Source organism: Pleurodeles waltl, chromosome 4_2, assembly GCF_031143425.1.
Source record: "Pleurodeles waltl isolate 20211129_DDA chromosome 4_2, aPleWal1.hap1.20221129, whole genome shotgun sequence".
Taxonomy (NCBI): Eukaryota; Metazoa; Chordata; class Amphibia; order Caudata; family Salamandridae; genus Pleurodeles; species Pleurodeles waltl.
In genome coordinates, this window is record NC_090443.1 from 465,227,677 (window position 1) to 465,248,315 (window position 20,639).

At 46.2% G+C, this 20,639-nt stretch overlaps 1 protein-coding gene across 1 annotated transcript in view; it reads left to right on the forward strand.

The window, feature by feature from the left end:
• The window catches only part of LOC138292914 (complement C3-like), a 2,405,892-nt gene that overhangs the window by 1,432,054 nt on the left and 953,199 nt on the right, over positions 1 to 20,639 (forward strand). Inside the window, exons 22-23 of the mRNA XM_069231788.1 lie at positions 9,869 to 9,920; positions 10,886 to 10,972. Of these exons, the coding sequence (XP_069087889.1) occupies positions 9,869 to 9,920; positions 10,886 to 10,972 (139 nt within the window). The remainder of the gene's footprint in view (positions 1 to 9,868; positions 9,921 to 10,885; positions 10,973 to 20,639) is intronic.

The following is a 20,639-nucleotide window of genomic DNA, read 5'->3' on the forward strand; positions in this document are numbered from 1 at the left end:
ATTGATTGCAGCTTGTTAAAGAAGGAGTGTGGTAAGCACAGCGAGAGGGCTGTAAAATAGTACAAAAACCTTGGGAGGATGAGCATCTTGGCAATCGCCACCCGGCCCATGGGGGACAGGGGGAGTGAGCTCCAGAAAGGTATTGAGCCACGGACGGAGCCAAGGACCCTATCTATATTACCTTCTTTTAGGTCTGTAATGGAGTGATAGATCTGCACTCCCAGATATTTAAAGGTTATATATGACCAGGGAAATTTATATTGCGGTGAGCAACCGGGATCGGAGTGAGAGGGAATATGCTTGATTTGGACCAGTTGACGTGCAGTCCAGAGGCAAAGGCGAAGGAGTCCAGCATCTGCAGTACCTCTGCCGTGCAGGCCGAGTGGTCGCGCAGATATATTAAGGCATCTTCTGCATATAAGGATACAATGTGATGGGTGTTGGACTCTGGGATACCCCATATGTGTGCGTTGCTCCTTAGCTTAATCGCTAGTGGCTCCATGGCAATGGCGAATAGCAATGGGGATAATGGGCAACCTTGTCTGGGGCCTCTGCCTATGGGGAATACTTCAGAGATAACTTGTCCGTTTTTGACACGGGCAGTGGGCCTGGAGTAAAGCGTTTTGATCCAGTTAATAAAACCGGCACCAAAACCAAATGCTTTATGTGTGTATAAGAGATAGTTCCAACTGAGTGTGTCAAATGCTTTTTCTATATCTAGGGAAAGGGCTACTGCTTCTGAGTTTGTATTGCTATGCATTATGTGTAAGAGTCTCCTGATATTTAGGAAAGTGCTTCTACCAGGAATAAAGCCGGATTGATCATGGTGTATTAAACTCGGTAAATAGGGGAGGAGCCTGTTTGCAAGTACTTTTCCTAGTAATTTGCAGTCTGTGTTCAGCAAGGAGAGCGGCCTATATGATTTGACATCTAGAGGGTCTTGGCCTGTTTTTGGGAGGACGACTATCAGTGCCTTGCACATTGAGTCCGGCAGTTGTAATTTGTGGTGTGCTTCATTAAATACTTCTATAAGTGGGTGTAATAAGTGGGCGGCGTGGGAGTTGTAATATTCTATCGGTAGACCGTGAGACCCGGGTGTTTTGCTGCATGCCATTTGTGATAGTGCTAGGCGCAGCTCTTCAATAGTGATAGGACCGTCTAGAGTGGCGGTGTTGTCAAGGATAAGTTGGTTTTGGGGGACCAGGTGTAGTGTGTTAATAAGGTGTTGCTCTGGAGGTTGGGGAGGGGGTGTGTAGAGGGTGCAATAGTATGTAGTGAAGGCGTTGTTTATGCCTGCTTGGGTGTTAACGATGGTGTCAGGATTTAAGCATATTACGCCAATGGGTGTTGGTTGTGAAGGCTGCCGGATCAGCCAAGCTAATAATCTACCAGATCTGTCACCCTCAGCGTGTTGTCTGGCCATGTAATGTCTATAATTGTATTTACTCAATCTATTGTCTGTCTCCTTGTGAGTAGGCCTGAGCAGATGCAGTGTTGTTATTGCGGGCTCACTGTTGTCATTCGCATTCTCTGCGTTACGGAGCTTCGTTTCTAAGTCTTGTAATTCCTTAATGAGTACCTTTCTGACCCCTACCGTGGCCGAAAGGCAGTGACCTCTTATCACCACTTTATGGGCGTCCCACTCTATGGCACGGGATGAGGTTGTATTTTTATTTGATAGAAAATAATCGGTTAGACTTTTGGAGATATCTATTTGAAAAGGAGGGTCTAGGAGGGCTTCTGGTTGTAGACGCCAAGTTGGTATCTGAGTGTGAACGTGTCCCCAGGCCAGTGTTAGGCATAGTGGGTTATGGTCTGATATCGTGCGTGCTAAATATTCAGACAAGCATATTTTATGAATGATAGTAGCGGATACAAAGAATATGTCTATCCTAGTATGCAGTTTATGTACTGGGGAGAAGTAAGAGTATTCGCGATGAGTGGGGTGGTTCACCCTCCATATAGCTCTCAGCCCGTTGTTTGATGCCCACTGCGCCAGAGTCTCTGAGGCACGATTAGCAGGGGCTGCGGTGAGTGGGGGAAATGAGCGGTCCATTTCAGTGTCCAGGACACGATTGAAGTCACCCCCCATATGCATTCTAATGTGGGGTCGCTTAGGTTGCCAGTGGAGAGCGTGGATAAGAAGTCGCGCTGGTTCGCGTTTGGGGAATACAGTGCAACCAGGGCTAATGGGGACCCGTCTAAAGTGCCTTCAAGTATTACATGTCTGCCATTTGGATCACACTGTGTGCGAGAGAGTACAAACGGGACCCTGGGTGCTATCCAGATGGCAACTCCGCGGGCAAAGGACGAAGATATGGTGCCGTATAATTGGCCCTTTCATTTTGAGCGTGTGCTGTCTACGATGGATTTAGTCAAATGTGTCTCTTGTAGTAAAGCTATGTGTACTTGATGTCTTTTGAGGAAAGCGTGAACCTTTTAACGTTTCCGTGCGTTTGCCATGCCCTTAACGTTTCATGTGAGTATTTTGTATTTCAGGTTCCCTTGGTGCATGTGAGTGGCCATAGTTGTTTTATAGTTATTATATGATCGGAATTATAATTGTCTGTCAACCCCATTTTGACATTGTTATGGGACTCAGCCGCTGTGATTGGCCGACCCTTGATTAACGAGCTTTGTTGCTGCAGTAAGCGTTTCTTGTGTGTTTGCCGCTGTTTTTATGTTTAACCCGCCCTTTATAGATCCAATCACCTGATATGGAGGCGCACACTAAAACAACATACAACAAACAAACTATTAACATATAGAAAACAATACCGGAAAACTCCGTTGTGAGGTAATGGTCCATATGGAGCAGGGGGGTGCCAGTTGGCGTTGGTGCAGAGGTATGGTCTTACCCTGCCCGGATTTCTCATGTTTTAGAAAGCAAGGCACATCGGCCGGAGGGCGCTTGTTGGTTGCAAGTCTACGTGAGGGGGCATTGAAGAAACAGTGACGAAGACTTTTAGGCGTTGAGTGATCAAGGTGCCAAGAAGATATCTCGCTGTGGTTGTTAGGTGAAAGCATACTAAGGGCCTGATTCTAACTTTGGAGGACGGTGGTAAACCGTCCCAAAAGTGGCGGATATACCACCTACCGTATTACGAGTCCATTATATCCTATGGAACTCGTAATACGGTAGGTGGTATATCCGCCACTTTTGGGACGGTTTACCACCGTCCTCCAAAGTTAGAATCAGGCCCTAAGTCTAATCATTCAGCAGATGTCGTCCACTGTGCGTGGTGTGAGGAGAGGACCACGTGTGGACTCGGTTGAGTCAGAGTTTGTATCCTGTTCCAGTTCGGTTTCCATTTGCATGGGTAGGGCGGCGGGGGAAGCGTTGATGAAATTGGATGTTGTCCGGAGGAGCCGTGAGCGCTCGTACTTTGCCTGCTCAGGTGAGGGCCTAGTCCCTTTTCTCTTGCGTTGCTTACGGTTCAGCATGGAGAGAGGTCTATTATCGTCCTGAGTGCTTGTGTCTATCGGGTCGGCTAGGCCTTAGGCATGCAGCCAAGTCCATGCATCTTCCAGGGTAGTGAAAAAGAAGGAGCGAGTATCGTCCTGCACCCGAAGTCTGGCTGGGAACATCAGCGCGTATTTGATATTGTGTTTGCGGAGGCATGTTTTAACTCGGTAAAAGGAGTTGTGTTTTTTTTGCACTTCTGCTGTGAAGTCTGGGTAAGCTGTTATCGTAGTGTTTTCATAGCACACTGGGCCCGATTTGCAGAATAATTGGAGGATAAGGTCCCTGTCTCGGTAGTTAAGGAGTCTTATTATAAGAGGTCGTGGCTGCGAGCCGGGTGCTGGAGGTCTACCTGGGATCCTATGTGCTCTCTCAATAGAGAAGAACTTCGGGATATTGTTTTTGAGGATTGTGTCTATGAGCCATTGTTCGATGAACAGTTCCGCGCTTGAGCCCTCTGCGCGTTCGGGGAATCCGACCAGGCGTATGTTGTTGCGGCGGGACCTGCCTTCTGCATCTTCCGTTCTGCGTTTTAACAAATCAACTTCTGTTGATAGCTGCGTTAGTTGTAGTTGCAGGTCTTTCATGGAACCAGGAAGGGACGCCGTGTCTTTTTCGAGTTCGGACACTCTATCGGCTAGAGCGTGTTGGTCAGTGCGAAGGATGTTGAGATCTTCCGTTACAGAGCCTATTTTGGCTTCCAAGGTGGTCTTAGTGTCCAGAATGGCTTGCAATATTTTTTCAAATTGTGAAGTGTGTGATTGTAAGGTTAGTTCCAGCTTCTGTAGTGTTGACTGCGCGGTGGTATGAGCTTCTGGAGGGGATGTTGTAATGTGATCCATTTTGGTGAGAGGTGCTCGGGTAGTCTTTGGCTTAACCATTTGAGAGTCGCAGCAGTGCCTGTGAGTTACTGTGGCGTATGGGCTCACTGCGGTGAGTGCCGCTTGGTCAGATGTTGTGGCAAGCTGGCTATTAGAGCATATGTCTGGCAAATAACTTGGGGAAGAGCAGCGAAAAGCGTTAACCACTTTCTTATGAGGCCTGCAATTTGCAGTATCAGCCGGGATTCGTGATGTTGGGGAGGCGTGGATTTGGTGCTTCCAGACTAGGTAGAAGCAGTGACTGTTCTGGATGTTTTGGGTTTTGAGGGGATTTTTAGCGTAATAGTAAGTTGCGACCCGAAGAGTGCCTTGGTACGCATCCCTCTTGTGGAGGGCATTCATGCAGTTTGGGCCTCCTTGCAGGTGGAATCGGCTCTCCGGGACCCCAGGATCGCGGCCCTACTGAGATTTGCAACTCCAAAATGGCGGCCTCCAATTGTGCGGCTGTCCGACAGAATTATGTACTCGGCCTGTTCTTCGGGTCGGCAGCGGTACCTGCTTTGGGTTCCAGAGGTCACGGATGTGGGTCAGGTCTACAGGCGTCCCCTCGGGTGCCCGCCGGGTGCTTCCTTGGGGACGGAAGCGGTCAGAGCGGGTGCGCACCGGCGTAATCCGCTCTGGACTGAGCAGGGCTGTAAACGGGAGGACTCGGCCGGTCCTGCACACGCTGGGTAATCTCCTGCGGGACCGCGGCCGGCATCGGCGTGCACGTTGGGGCCGTGGCGCCGACTTCTTGCCTCTTCAGTTCTGCCGGGGCTCAAGCGACGGCTCCGGATTACCGATCATGCGGCTCCGCTCTCCTAGCCCGTGCGGTCCCCGAGACGAGTGCGGATCGCAGTCATGCAATTTTCTGCAGGATCGCGTCAGCTTCGGGGCTGCAATCCCGGTCGATGGAGCAGCCCTCCGGAGCCTCCCAAACGGCTTCTTCACCCTGCACCAGGGGGGCTAGGGCCTCAAAAACAGGATAATTGTGCGGGCTAGGTGACGGAGCTGCAGTTTATGCTGCCGCTCCGATCGCCATCTTGGCCACGCCCAGGTACTCAGTAACTTAATGCTTGCAGAAGAGGCTTTATAAAGGACTATCTGGACTGAAGTATTTCACACCAATGTGACCCCTTCACACTGCACTTCACCACCAGCTCCCCAAGTGCCCATCAATGACAGTGCTTCAGATGCTCACCACTGTGAGGCAGTGAAGAGTTGGCTTTGTGGGTAAGTGTTGCAGGTGCTTAACAAAGTCAGCTCCTCACACTGTCCACCAGGGCCCATTTACCATGGTGCCTTCCAGTGTCAGGTTGTCTTTCTGCTCACAAGTGCCTTTTCAATATACTGTTTACTAGTGCTGTTTCTCATGCAGCCACCATATTGGCATCTATTCACTACATTCCACTGCCCCCTCTTCTTGTACATTTCTCCCACTCCCCTGAACAACCAGCTTTTCTCACTGCCAAAGTATTCCCGCTCCAAACGATGGGCCCGATTCACAAAAATAAACATAAGATCTTTGGTCTTAGTATGCCCCGAGTGTGCACCTAAAGCTACTACTTGTAAATTTCCTTTGTGAATTCGCAAAGTTGTAAACTTAGATATTTGGTCTAAGTTTAGACCAAACAGCTAAGTTTACCTTTGTGACTAGGGCCCATCATCTACCCATGCAAGGCTCTCCCCCCACTCGCTCCCAGTAAGCTACCATTGCCTGGGACTCACCTTGTTCCCCAGTGTCATCTCCTAATAGCCCACCAGAGGACATTGCAGGAAAGTGCACCTGTATGTATGTTTGCCCCCCACTTTTGTCCCCAAAAACCAGGCCCCTAAAATGATTTGTCGACTTACTAATTTCCTGATTGACAAATACTTTACCCCCTTAAAAAGTTCCTAGTAATTGGTACTCAGGGCATGGGTGGTAAAGGGGCCTCTAGGGCTGTAGCACGAGTTTGTGCCAACTGAGGTGACCCACATAAATTGCTGATGGCAGACCTGCCCTTGCAAACTGCCAGAATGGCGCAAACTGCTCGAGTTTGACTGTGCCCTCACCATGAATGGAACAATCCCATGCACTGCCTTACATACATGTCGGACACCCCGAAAGAGGGCCTCTGCAGCCCAGGAGACAGCGTGCATTATATGTAAGGTGCAGGCCTGTAAGCACAACCTTAAATGTCTATATAGTGCCCTTTCCATCCAAGTACACTATAAGTGCAGGCCGGCCCATAAGATTACATGGGACTCAAGCCTGGGCCTACCCAGGCTGCTAGCTCCATTATAGTACAACCTAGATGTTAGTTTGGTGTCCAACAACATGGTTTCTCTACCCCCAACTCAAATCTGGTGTCGAGGTATGGCTGGCATGTACCTGGTAGCACACTAAAGGTGGCCCACCTGTTTGCCCACCTTCTTTGTGCTCTGACCGGTCAGCCCACGCTTTTTACTGTGCTTGCTGCCACTAAGACAAGTTTCTGACCTCCTGCCAGATAGTGTGGGCACTCCCAGGAGTCAGGGGCAAAGGCTGAGGTAGGAAGGAGGTTGCACCTCCCTCCCCCCAGACAGGCTAGCAAATGGAGCCATCAGGGCGGAGAGCCCTCCCCATACCCCAGGCACATTTGCTCATGGTCAGGCGGGAAATTAGACATGTAGGGCAGTGCACACCACCAGCAGGCTGACCACGCCTGTAGAGCAAGCAGCCCTGTCTGTGCTCTAAATTTTGACTTCTGCCATCTTAGAAGTGGCAAAATAGAGGGTTCTGGGTAGCAAAATGTGACTCACCCCACTGGATGTAGACACCTCAGGGGCGGTATAGCTGTAGTAGGAGCTAGCTGCCATTGGCCACTAGGTTCTATATCCCTAAATCCCCTAAATTCAGGATTTAAGGTTCACCCCTGACACCAGAACTTCAGATCTGATCAACTAACAAAGAAGGACAAGGTGGAGCTCTGCATCACCGACAACCGGACTTTGCCCATTGCTGCAAAGCAAAAGAGGGATATTCTGTCCTTGAGGCAACAGACTGGGAACTGCTTGGATGACCCTCGTCCTTGGCTGAAACTCAACACTCTCAACCACGGGGACCGTTATGGAAGCCAGAAGCACCCTCAGTCTCCCTTGGACTAGTGGCACTAGTCGCCTGCAAACTGCAGGTAAAAATGCTCGCAGGGTCCGAAGATTCACCGGCCATTGGGCCTGCCGTGGGATTGACAAAAGCCAGATGCTTCAGTGGGTTCTGGGTGTTGTAGTCTTACCTGCACTAAAGTTCCCGCCCACTACGTTGCTCCACCACACCCTGTGAAGTTCCCAAAACCTTTCTGCACCTTTACCGCTGCCAAGCCCCGTTGGTTGCCAGTCCAGTAACTAAACCCCACACTCGATGCTGCAAGTGCAGGGCACATTGTGCAGCCTATATCCATCATCTGCAACCCAGCCGCAGCTGAGACTTTACATTCCTTTGTCAGCCCTGTCTTGTAAGCGGTAAAATCAGAACCACCACAAGTCCCAGCCAGCACCACAGACAGCCAGGACAACTCCGCACCGGACATCACGGGACAGGCAAAACTGAACTGATTGTTGTAATCTGATCCTAAGGACTGCATAACCTTAACCCCTGCAAGAGTTACACATAACTCGTTCTTTAAGTACTGTTTTGCAAACAAATGATATTTCTCCATAGACTTTAGTGCAACATTTAAATGCCATTTTTGCTGTGATTTAATGTTGCTACTAAAAATAATAACTCCAGTTATACTTATGCAAGTCCATTTGTTTTGGTGTCTAAATTAAGATAAAAATAAACTCTATTTTTATAAATTGGCTTCCGATTTCTTTCAAGTCGTGTGAATTACTTGCGTCCATGTTGGTGCTCTGAAATGCTTAACACATGTTCCTCTAAGTAAAACCTGACTTCTCTTTGCCACACTACCAGGACTGAACTAAGGAATTACTAGTGTGAATCCAAGAACCATCTTTAGGGTATTGTGAAAATATTACATGGTGAGAAATAACCCCCACACCACATGATACTCCACTTTCCTGTAGATATCCTTCAATACACACTAATGGCCACACAGCGGTGCATACATCTTCTCTCCTTTAACATTATCATCTCACTCTCTCTTACCTGCCTCTCTCCTCTCTCCTGTTTAAATGCTCTCGCCCTCTCTACCCTTCTGGCATGCTCTCCGCACCATCCTGTGTTTTTCTTTCTTTAAGCCCTCTCTTTTTTACGCCTCCCTCTTTTGCTCTACCGGCAGTAGATCGCAATCCTGATCCCTCACCTGCTAGGCTTTCCGGTCCCATCTTCCCCCAGTCACCAGGAAGCCTGGGCTATCGGTCAGTCGGAGCAGCGATCACGAATGTGCAGGAGATCACTGGGCATGCATCACAAGTTTAGTTAGTCACCATTACTCTATGTACTTGCCGAGGCGCTCCCTTATCAAGGAAAGGCAATAATTACACACTTTTCAATTAGTGCTCTCAAATGACACTCATTTATGGTTCAGCTGCATTATACTCACATTTTCAAACTAGAGCAAACAAACAGACTCATAATTACACGAGTGAAAAAAGGGCAATCATATGCAGGGCTCATTTGTTCGGATTTGACACTTACAGAGTGCTCAGCATGTTTAATATCAAGCATTGAAAAGTATGGCCTTCATTACGAATGGCGTGGGACTTGCATAGTGCAAACTCCGTACCAATAATTGCTGATACAGTGGTGTAACATCCCGCTAGTACTGTTCAATTAGGAGTTAAATACCATGGTATAGGGAATAAATAATTGTGCGGACCTGGATATACCAGGTAACAACCACACAGAATGCCCAATTTGTGGGGGTTTAACGCTACAATTTACCACTTGCTATGAGCAGGTGGTAAATGAGAACCAGGGGGCACGTGTTTGGCGGGGTAGATGGAGTGGGGTTGAGATTCTAGGGGAAGGGGGAACGGTTTTAAAAAACTCGGCAGGAACGGGGAGAGAGGCTCTTGTAGGTAAATCATCAAGTGATTTTATTGGCTGTATTGCTGGCCTAGAAAATAGGCCCGGCGTTTCCCGAATGTGGGACACGGGCCCATTTACGGTCGGGTCGGGCAAAGCGAAATTCCTCGCCGTAATTCCACACTGCCCAGCTTGTAATGAGGCCATATAAAGGCTCCGAGCACAGCACCATCATTAATTGCACAGTTGAAATTTCAGTGCCTAATTGAACGCTCAACACTAAATGATGCCCTGTATGTTCATACATCTAGAGATATGCCTGTTAGAGGAAACTCTTGAGTTGAATATTCAAAGGTCTACCCTATGACCCCAAATGAGCGTTTGTCAGATATATAATGATGCTGATGTAAAGAAAGGAATGTGTCTGAACATCACTAGTGCAACAACAAAAATCCTTCACTATCCAAAAGCCAAAGATATTGCTTTTGTCAATGACTGTTACTTTTATTGTGCTATTGTTGACATTATATTGCCTCTCTTTAAGATGCTTACACAAATCGCTGAACAATTAATTTTCTGTTTTCATATTTACAGCCCGAAGGACAACTCATAAGACTGTCAAGAAGCTTTGTGCTACATCCAGAAGGTAAGTGAAGTCCTTAACTCAGTGGGATGGCAAACTGCTTGATGAAATTACTGCTGTTAGCTCTACAGTATCTTGGCTCAATGGAGCAGACAGGATAACGAGGAGTGGGCCTAATTCATAAGTAAAACGGGCAATAGTGCTATTTTTGCTTCTTTAGTTAAGAGGCAGTGGAATGGCAACAGTGGTGGCTTGCACCCTAAATATTTGGTGGAGCAACCACTGACCAGCAATGCCTGTGGGAAGGTCCAAGCGGGAGCAGGGTGAACTAAGCACCCTGTTTTATTCGCCAGTGACCTCTTAATTACAGCACCTGGAAACGGAACATGTGCAACATGAAGTGCTATCTCTCTTTCTCTCCGTATATGTATACACGGTTCAGCAGAGAGACAATCAGGCATAATGTTGCACAAGGGGTTGCAAAGTCATGTGCAGCAGTTATACATAAAGGTATTTAAATAAAACTGCGATGCAATGTGTTGACTCCATGTACTGAGATAAATGATATTGAATAAAGCCTGGTTAGGGTTATCAGAGTTGTTTTCATCTGTCAGACCATTCGAACATGCATTCTGTGACAACATAAGCAGTGTCTTTTCATGTCTGTTACTATGTCTGTCGTTAAAAAAAAACACATAGATTTAGACATTTATTTCTACTATATAGAAATGCAGTAAAGGAGTTCAAATGTGTGTGGAGCAAATTTTACTTTACTGGCTCATGGAACGGTTTAACTTTTGCCTTCTCTGGACATTTTCTAAGGGTCGTAAAGATTCCAAAGCTGTTCTCCAACGTCTCCCACTCCCAAAGCCTTTGGAGAAGTAGGCACATATTTTTTCCTGGTAAAGATAGCTAGGAAGCCTAAAAGCTCAACATTTGATAGCCCTGTTATAGTAGCCTCTATTAGCAGCTTTAAATATGGCTTTAGACACGCTATTAACTACTCAATATGCTTTTCTTCCATTCAGGCTTACTCCAAGAAGAACATATTCTGCGGCAGGATTTTAGCAACCTTGTTCCCAACACTGAACCAGAAAACTTTATCAGCATTCAAGGTGCAGTGCATTATTAAAGTCATTTAAATACTTTGGATTGCCAAGCTATGCAGTACTTGAGCTGTCTTTCGCTGTGATATTTATTTAGTGGACCTGTATCATCATGCTTTCTCGCCTTGATACCTGCTGTTTGTAAGTTGCAGTTTTCACCTATTTATGGAAGACCTCACACATATTCATGGAGAAGCATCTCTTTCAAAGGACTAAAGAAGTTGGTTGACAGAGGGACATGGGGAGGTGAGAGGGAAGGAGCAGGGAGGTTAGATGAAAATGCAGGATGTGGAGGGGACAAGACGTTAGGCAACTGTTCCATGGGAGTCCTAGAAATAAGCACAAGAGGGTTTGTATAGTGATGGCAGATGTGTTTGTTAGTTTGCAGTTCTGGTTTTGCTTTACTCAATTCTTATAGCGAGAAAGTGCCAGAAGATGCCTGCAGGCTGAGCAAAATTTTATCTGTTTTGACAATGGTGGGTATTTTTTTTTATATGACCAACGGCATAAAGGATATGTGGATCTCAGCATCTTCCTGGGGAGCATTTTTGGATTATGTCATATATGCAGATGATGTCCTTATAGTTTATTCTGAATGTGATTTGTAGAGCATCTCGATTTAGAAGTAAATTTGATCTGCTGGCAATGATGGGTTTTCAGGATTGATGAGATAGTGCAAGGACTTAGGTGGTCATTCCGACCCTGGCGGTAAAAACCGCCAGGGCCGGGGACCGCGGATGCACCGCCAACAGGCTGGCGGTGCATCCTTGGGCATTCTGACCGCGGCGGTACAGCCGCGGTCAGAAACGGGAAACCGGCGGTGTCCCGCCGGTTTCCCGCCGCCCTAGGGAATCCTCCATGGCAGCGCCGCCATGGGGATTCCGAACCTCTTACCGCCAGCCTGGCTCTGGCAGTTTTGACCGCCAGAACCTGGCTGGCGGTAACGGGTGTCGTGGGGCCCCTGGGGGCCCCTGCAGTGCCCATGCCAATGGCATGGGCACTGCAGGGGCACCCTAACAGGGCCCCACCAAGTTTTTCAGTGTCTGCCAAGCAAAGTGTCCAAGTGTCCAAGTGTCTGCAACTGCACCCGTCGCACCCCTTCCACTCCGCCGGCTCCATCTTTTTTGAGGGAAGCAAGATGGCGGCTTTGTGAGACAGCCAGAAGCAGTGCTCTGCCTCACCACAGCCTTTGGTGACGAACCAGCAGAAGTCATCCCCTTTCTTCAGAACATATGCCCCAGAACTGTTCTTGGCTTCTGGCGAATACTGAGACAGCTTGGAGAACCAGGTGGGCATAGTCAATCTTTCATAGCCACAGGGAGATGGCTGCTGCAGGCCTTGAGAAGCCTCGTGGTCAGTGGCAGGGCTAATTATCACCAGAGAGCGGCAGCTAACCTCATGGGACCAAAGAGTGCGGGATCAATTGCAGGTGCTTTGAAAGCCAGGGGCATGGTGAACTCGGTTCTTGGAGGAGGATCCAGCAATAGCACTGGACGTGGGAAGCAGGGTGGGAGCTCCTGGTGGGGAGCTTCAGAAAGTGCTCAAAGTGACCAAATGGACACAGAGGAGATTGAGTCGGTGAGTCTCCTCTTGCCCATATCCTCTGGGGCTTCTATTGTGAATTTTCTTAAAATACCTGGTGGGAAGCAAAAGCAAGTGACTGTTGTGAGCGCCATGGTTGCTAATCAGGGAACAGAGTAGCTGGCACTCTGCAGAGATGACCAAGTGTTAAGAGAGAGTGTGGAGCAGGGAGCAGTGCTATCAATGTCTCCACTCAACACCCCAGGAAGGGAAGGGCACCAGTCTCCCCCATTCAGCCAGCACTGGACATCAACTGATGGGGGAAATCAACAGGTTAGTGAAAACCTGATGGTGGTGACTGGGGGGCCTATGGATGAGTTACAAGAATAATATAATTCCGAGGGTGGGAGGGCAGTAGGCAGGAGATATCCCGGAAGAAATTTGGGGTGGCTCGCTGAGCAAAAGGAGATATGGACAATTACAAGAGGGGGAGTGCTGATGTAACAAAAACGGGGTCAGATGCCAACACAGCTAAGTGTTCTTTTCCATTGACAGTCAGGTCAGACTGGTCAGGCTATGATATAGATTCTTTGGGTAGGGAATGCAAAGACAGTACATTGAGTGATGTGAGTGATACCTCTGATGGCAATATCCAGCTCACAGCTGGAAATATCCCTTGGAAAGGTGGACAGAAAGTCTCTATATGCACATCTGTTCCTGCAGTATCTGTCTATTTGGTAAGATGCTGGATAGAACTTCTAGTTGTTAAGAGGCCTGTGAGCGGGACATAGAAAAAATGATATGCTATTAGTCCCATTGAAATAAAATATACCAACACTGTTACTTGTGAGACTGGCTGTAAATGTGTGTGTGTGGAAACACCTGACCAAGAAAGCTGGTTATATGCGTACACCCCTACAGGACACCTTTGGGGATTGTTAGAGCTCGGAAGAACATCAAAATACATTGAGTTTACTGAGTGGCAAGAAAGCTGCATAGGTTATACATATACACCCCTATGGGAAACACATTTGGGGAACTTTAGAGCTCAGAAGAGCATCAAAATACAATGCATTTACTCAGTGGTGTAGGGGACATTTTGCTGAAATTCTTTTTTGAGGGAAGCAAGATGGCGGCTTTGTGAGACAGCCAGAAGCAGTGCTCTGCCTCACCACAGCCTTTGGTGACGAACCAGCAGAAGTCATCCCCTTTCTTCAGAACATATGCCCCAGAACTGTTCTTGGCTTCTGGCGAATACTGAGACAGCTTGGAGAACCAGGTGGGCATAGTCAATCTTTCATAGCCACAGGGAGATGGCTGCTGCAGGCCTTGAGAAGCCTCGTGGTCAGTGGCAGGGCTAATTATCACCAGAGAGCGGCAGCTAACCTCATGGGACCAAAGAGTGCGGGATCAAGTGCAGGTGCTTTGAAAGCCAGGGGCATGGTGAACTCGGTTCTTGGAGGAGGATCCAGCAATAGCACTGGACGTGGGAAGCAGGGTGGGAGCTCCTGGTGGGGAGCTTCAGAAAGTGCTCAAAGTGACCAAATGGACACAGAGGAGATTGAGTCGGTGAGTCTCCTCTTGCCCATATCCTCTGGGGCTTCTATTGTGAATTTTCTTAAAATACCTGGTGGAAAGCAAAAGCAAGTGACTGTTGTGAGCGCCATGGTTGCTAATCAGGGAACAGAGTAGCTGGCACCCTGCAGAGATGACCAAGTGTTAAGAGAGAGTGTGGAGCAGGGAGCAGTGCTATCAATGTCTCCACTCAACACCCCAGGAAGGGAAGGGCACCAGTCTCCCCCATTCAGCCAGCACTGGACATCAACTGATGGGGGAAATCGACAGGTTAGTGAAAACCTGATGGTGGTGACTGGGGGGCCTATGGATGAGTTACAAGAATAATATAATTCCGAGGGTGGGAGGGCAGTAGGCAGAAGATATCCCGGAAGAAATTTGGGGTGGCTCGCTGAGCAAAAGGAGATATGGACAATCACAAGAGGGGGAGTGCTGATGTAACAAAAACGGGGTCAGATGCCAACACAGCTAAGTGTTCTTTTCCATTGACAGTCAGGTCAGACTGGTCAGGCTATGATATAGATTCTTTGGGTGGGGAATGCAAAGACAGTACATTGAGTGATGTGAGTGATACCTCTGATGGCAATATCCAGCTCACAGCTGGAAATATCCCTTGGAAAGGTGGACAGAAAGTGGTTACTAGAGGAGACTTGAAGTAGGATTATTATTGGGAGGCAATGCGGAGCCTCAAGATCAACTAACCCAAGGTCCTCTAGCGGAAGCACCAACTCTGGAGGACATTTATCAAGGTATAGTGACACATAGAGATGAAATTCGGGCCAATCGCCACAAAGCTCGGGCTGCCACTAGGAAGCTACAAGGGGCAATACGAAAGGTACCTAAAACATGCTCAGAGATATAAGAAAGGATGTCTGTGCTAGAAAGTACGGCCACAGCACTGAAGAAGAAGGGTGCAGTCATCAAGGGACAAACAGAGGCATGTGAGGCTCAGCTGATAGATATTCAATGGATCTGGAAGATCTTGAGAATCAGCAACACAGTAACAACTTACAATTCCTGAGGGTGGGCGAGGGATTAGAAGGGTATGATGCAAGGATATTTGTAGGTAAACTGTTTCAGAAGGCCTTCCTCAAGCTTGGCTTGAGTGTTGGAATTGGGACCAGGAAATTCAAAGGGTACACAGATTCCTGTTAATGAAGAAACACTTGAATCATGGGACGGAGAAACCAGAGCTCAACTAGTCTTTTTTGACAATTTTATTCTTAGAGACGGTCTTTGACAAAGCTCAACCAGATTCCAAGAGCAGCATGGATGGTTATTCCGTCTTTGTGAGGCCAAATTATTGTCATGTAATGGTCATGAGGTGCTGGAAGCTTAGGCAGCTGTTTAAGCCTTTTCGGGACAAGGGTGCACAGGTTTTTTTTTATGAATCCGGCCAGGTTAAAGATTATTATGAATTAAGAACAATAAAACTCATATGTTTACATGAGACATCAAAGCCAAAGAGCTTTTAGATAATATGAACTAATAGGGCCATGCATGATTTGATAAATCCAATGATTATTGATTTGTGACTGCTGTGCGTTGTGGAGGTTGATCTGGAGAAATGTCGGACATAAAATATATCAATGATTCTTCTTGGTGGGGTTTTGTATATCTACACTATAGCTTACAATGTTATAGGAAATAAATGTTTTAGGAACATTAAGCTCTGGTTGCTGAGCACACAAACCATCGGCAGACCATTGATGGATCTGTATGCTTTACTAGAATGGAAAAAGGGGAGCAGGGGTATTGGGAGGACTGATGTTGAGCACGGGAGGTAGGGGGATTGAAGGGTGGCAAGTGGGGCACATCACCTAAAATAGGAACAAAACAAAAGGCGTTGAATGGAAATTTTGAGTAATTTTGAGTAGGGATGCCAAGACTTGGTATATTCCAGGAAAGCAAGCAAGTTTGAATGAAATGTGCAGGATATTTCCCCAGTGTCGGCTGGAGGGTATTATGTTTTCTGGGGTTCCGCCTTGACATGCGGAGTCAATGATGCAGGTTAAGACAATTTGCATTTGTACTGCCAATGTATGTGAGTTAAATGATAGAACAAAAAGGCAGACTATTGCTGGGGTGTTTAGAATTATCGGGCTAGACTTTTTTTGTGAACAAGAAGCACATATTCCCTGCAATAAGACAGGCTAGTTGCAGATTATGGGCTACACTCTCCTTGCGCACTTCCCAAGGCTCCTCTGTGAGGAGGGTGCCAATCTTAGCATGAAGAAAATGGTATGTGGTGAAACGGAGTCTCACGGACAAGCTTGGAAAATGGGCAATAGTGGGATGCCAGGTGGGGGACAAATCTTATTATATGCTCTATTTATGGTTGTAATTTAGATCGCGCTACAGTGATAGATGGTCTGGATGTGGAGCTGACATTGTGGCCAACCCCTCCAGTTGTGTGTAGTGATCTTAGTTTGCATATGGAAGTGGTAAGCAGTATGACTCAGACAGAGCAGTGTGTCAGAAGAAATCCATTGGTATACAGAGCATTGCAATAGCTTATGAGTGATCATGGGCTAGTTGATTTATGGGATAGGCTAAAATCCACTGACCCCGGATATTCGTATTTTTCTAACTTGCCTCAGAAGCATGTCCAGTTGGATTATTTTTTTTATCTCATCCGGCCTAGTGTGTAATGCTGATATTAAGAGACTCGCAAGGTTGTTTTCTGACCATAACTTTGATCTTGGAAATATATGATATCAGGGTACCCAGGACATTGCAAAACTGGGCATTTGATAGGAAACTACTTTTTAAATACTAGTTACATATGAGAAGGTGGCTAGCAGATTTTTTGGAATTCAATAGAAATTGCGCCTCGGAAGGGGTGATGTGGGACTCAGTACAAGTTGATATTAAGGGCATGACTATGTAATGCTATCTGTATTTAAACATTGACTCCATCTTCACCATTGACTCCATTTTGTGCTTAGCTTAGCTTCAGATGCTGTCACATTGGAGGAATAGGTATTTTTTTACGCTTCCAGCTTGCAAACGTGTTTTCACTTTTCTCACCAGGGAAGGGAACATAATGTGGGGGAAGAAACATTGATAAGACTGTACAAGGCTGGAAATGTTTATGGTAGAAAAGGGTACAGCTCGTTCTTGGAAATACACCCTGGGATCTGGCCAGTCTCTGGTGTGTTTTTTCAACACTGACCTAGTAAAGCCAGCTCTTGAATTTCATAACTTTCTGGACCGGATGGCGGTTTCTAGAACCATCTTCTTAAGTTTGTTTAAGATATATTAAGTGGGGAAGCTTGACACTGAGAGAGGAGAGAAGGAACTCATCTCTGACAGTAGGCACATTGCTTAGTGTAATCCTATTGGTGTGGTCTCTCCTGTCTCAGCTGTCACTGGTTCCACAGCTTGAAGTTGGCAGACAAAGAATGATGTTGGATTCGAGCCCCATGGTGATGCATTTTTTATTTTCGATTTCCAGCTTTACTTTGTGCATTCATAAATATATGTAGTCGCTATATATCTACTCATTGTTGATGTATTGCATTTTCTTTGATTATTATTATTTCACTGCTGTTATTATTTTAAGAGTTGCATGTGTGTTGCTTCATTCACATTAAGTGCTCCTGTTATTCTCTTTGTGTATATGAAACATGGGAAGTGCCTTAATAAATTAATTACTCAGACTAAGAGCACAGCATTCTTTGCATTCCTTTAGATTCGTTCCCTCTCAGTCTGAAGCAATTCAGAACAAATTGGTATAGTCGGAAGGATGAGGTAGTAGGTTGAAAAGTGAAAGTTTTATAAGTGAAAAATGTTTGGCAAGAAGTCAGAAATGATTTCCCAGGTGGTTTCCCAGGTTTCACATGAGATTCCAGGTTGGGAGAAAGAATCTTACAATGTCTTTACCAGCGAATGGTCTTGTGGTGCAGGTTTATGCAAGAGCTGGGACTGATGTCTTAGCGATGCTGAGCCACAAAATGTTTTGCTCTGTTCTCAGAAAGTAACCTTGGAATGGGGATGTGATTTATCTATTTTAAGAAGAAAGGGCTGGATCCTGTTATCTGCTTACAGAAAAATGCATTAAAAATATAGCCATCTGGAACAAGAAAACCAGCAATTAGAGAGGCAGCTAATTGAAGCTAAAAATAACGTAACCATGCTGTCTTGTCAGAATAAGTAATTGCAAGATAAGCCAGATACTTATCAATCTGTAGCCGAGAAGGCAGGTATCAGAGTCGCTCAATATAGGTATCGGAAATGGAGGGGTAAAATCAATCAAAAGAAAGTTCATTTAGATATTGCTAAAGCAGGGTTAAACTGCGACACCGAAATCTGGGACTCAAATAGCTGAGAATCAATTGATTTTTCAAATTCTAGTGATGAAGACGTTAAAAAAGGTGAGGGCCGGCTTGAGCCAGACGAGCCGAAAGTAGTTCGCCCAGCCAATATTAAGAAAAAAGATACAGGGCACTCCACAGAATCCGACTTGAATTGAGATGCACTACCTAGAAGATTACACACAGCAAGAAGTTGATGATATTATAGACAGATTTTGGGAAACATTACTTATATGGATGTGTGATTATTTGACACAGGAGCCTCTGGCGTAATGTTAGATATAGGAGACGCTCCTAGGTTATGTACTCTTAGCATTGACCCCATAATACAGGAGCAGTTCAGGTGTTATCAGGGTAATCAACAGATCACGCTACTACAGCTAGCAGTGGTGGGATGTAATCATAAGTGTTCTACAGAATTCGAGTGGCCACAAAATTACAAGCCCTGGTATACCTTAAGAGACGCAATGCAGAGAATTAAAGAGGAGGGAATGAAAACTGCTATTTTCCTAGGTAATGCTCACCGTCTGTTAGACAGACCGCTCTCTGTGTCAGTGCAAAATAAAATAATTTGCCTTGCTCCTCCAGCTTACAAACAGGCAATAATGACTTTCTTAATTAACCAGACAGGGCAGGCAATGAATGTTGTGCTGGTGGCAGTTTGCGAGTTAGGTGAACTTGGAGACTGGACAACACCTGGGAGAGCCTCAAGTCTGAGGGTCGCACAGATAATAACACAATATCTAGGAGAGACATATTTATGGCATTACTGAAGAATAGTTTCAACAAGGATAGATACCTAAATCTTGTGAAAGATGTACAGTAAGAGGGGGCTAGTCAGAAAGGAAGGCAGCAGGAAAGTTAACAAGCAAGATAGTAAACGAGTGAATCAGGCCTAGCCGCAGATACAAGAGGATGGAAAAGAGAGGGAGAAAAAATGTTTCTTCACAAGGGAAAGAGGAGGAAGATTTGTACAGCGAGTGGTTAACTGCTGAGAAAAGGGAAAGAGAGGAATCTGCTTGCAGATATGAAAAAATATATCCAAATCTGACTTGGGCAAAAGTTAACAGATTTAAATCATATTAGAAACAGGCCAAGCTCTGGAACAGGGGTGGGCTCATAAAGATAACAGACCCCATTTGATCAAAAAGAGAATATACTGTTCTGATTGTGCCCCTTCTAGAAAATATACTGGGAATTGACATTCTAAAGGGGATGACTTTAGATTTAGCATGGTTGTTATCAATTTGGATCAAAGGGATACATTTCAGTGGCAGCAATGATGGTGGGTCATCTGAAGATGCCCCCAGGGAAGGTGTCCCCAGCAACCAAAGTGATGAGTTTGAAACAATATCGGATTCCAGGAGGGCATGAGGGCATGAGGAAATAAGTGAGACTATACAGGAGTTGATTGAGACTGGTGTGGTGGCCCCAGTCACCACTGAATGGAATAATCATCTGTGGCCCATGCACCGACCTGGTGGGCACTACAAAATGACTGTTTATTACTGCAAATTGAAGAAATATATCCCCCTTTGACTGCTGCCGTCCCTGACACCATCACTTTGATTGAAAGAATACAAAAGCATAAAAGGACATGGTATGCAACCATTGATTTTGCTACTGCTTTCTTTTCTATACCATTGGCCCCTGAGAATCAGGAGCAATTTGCTTTCTCTCACTGCAGCAGACAATTCAGATGCTACTGCTCCCCCACTGGTATGTGTATAACCCAACCATCTGTCACTGGCTGGTGGCAGAATACCTGGATGAAGTATCTGTCATTCCAAGGGTGCAATTGACCCATTATATTGACGATATGATGATTCAGAGAGAGACACAAGAACAAGTGTAGACTCAGTTGGTTCGGGTCGTGGAACTCTTGCAGAGCAAAAGGTGGATGATTAATCCAGATAAGACACAGGGACCCTCTCCAAATGTGAAGCTTCTAGGAATTTGGTGGAATCTAGACACAGTGAGGCATTGCCACAGGCAAAACAAATCATCTTAGAATTTGCCACTCACCACACTCAGCAGGAGTCTTAGCAATTCATTGAATTGTTTGTTTTTTGGAGACAGCATATCCCTCACTTGAGTCAGATTTTGGTCCCTTTGTACAAAGTGACAAGAAAGAAACATGAGTTTGAATGGGGAGAGCAGCAGCAGTGTGCGTTTGACCTGGCAAAGGAGACAATTCAAAATGCTTTAGGCTTATGGCCAGTACAGGAAGGAGACACTGAGTTGCATGTAACTGTTCAGGGGCA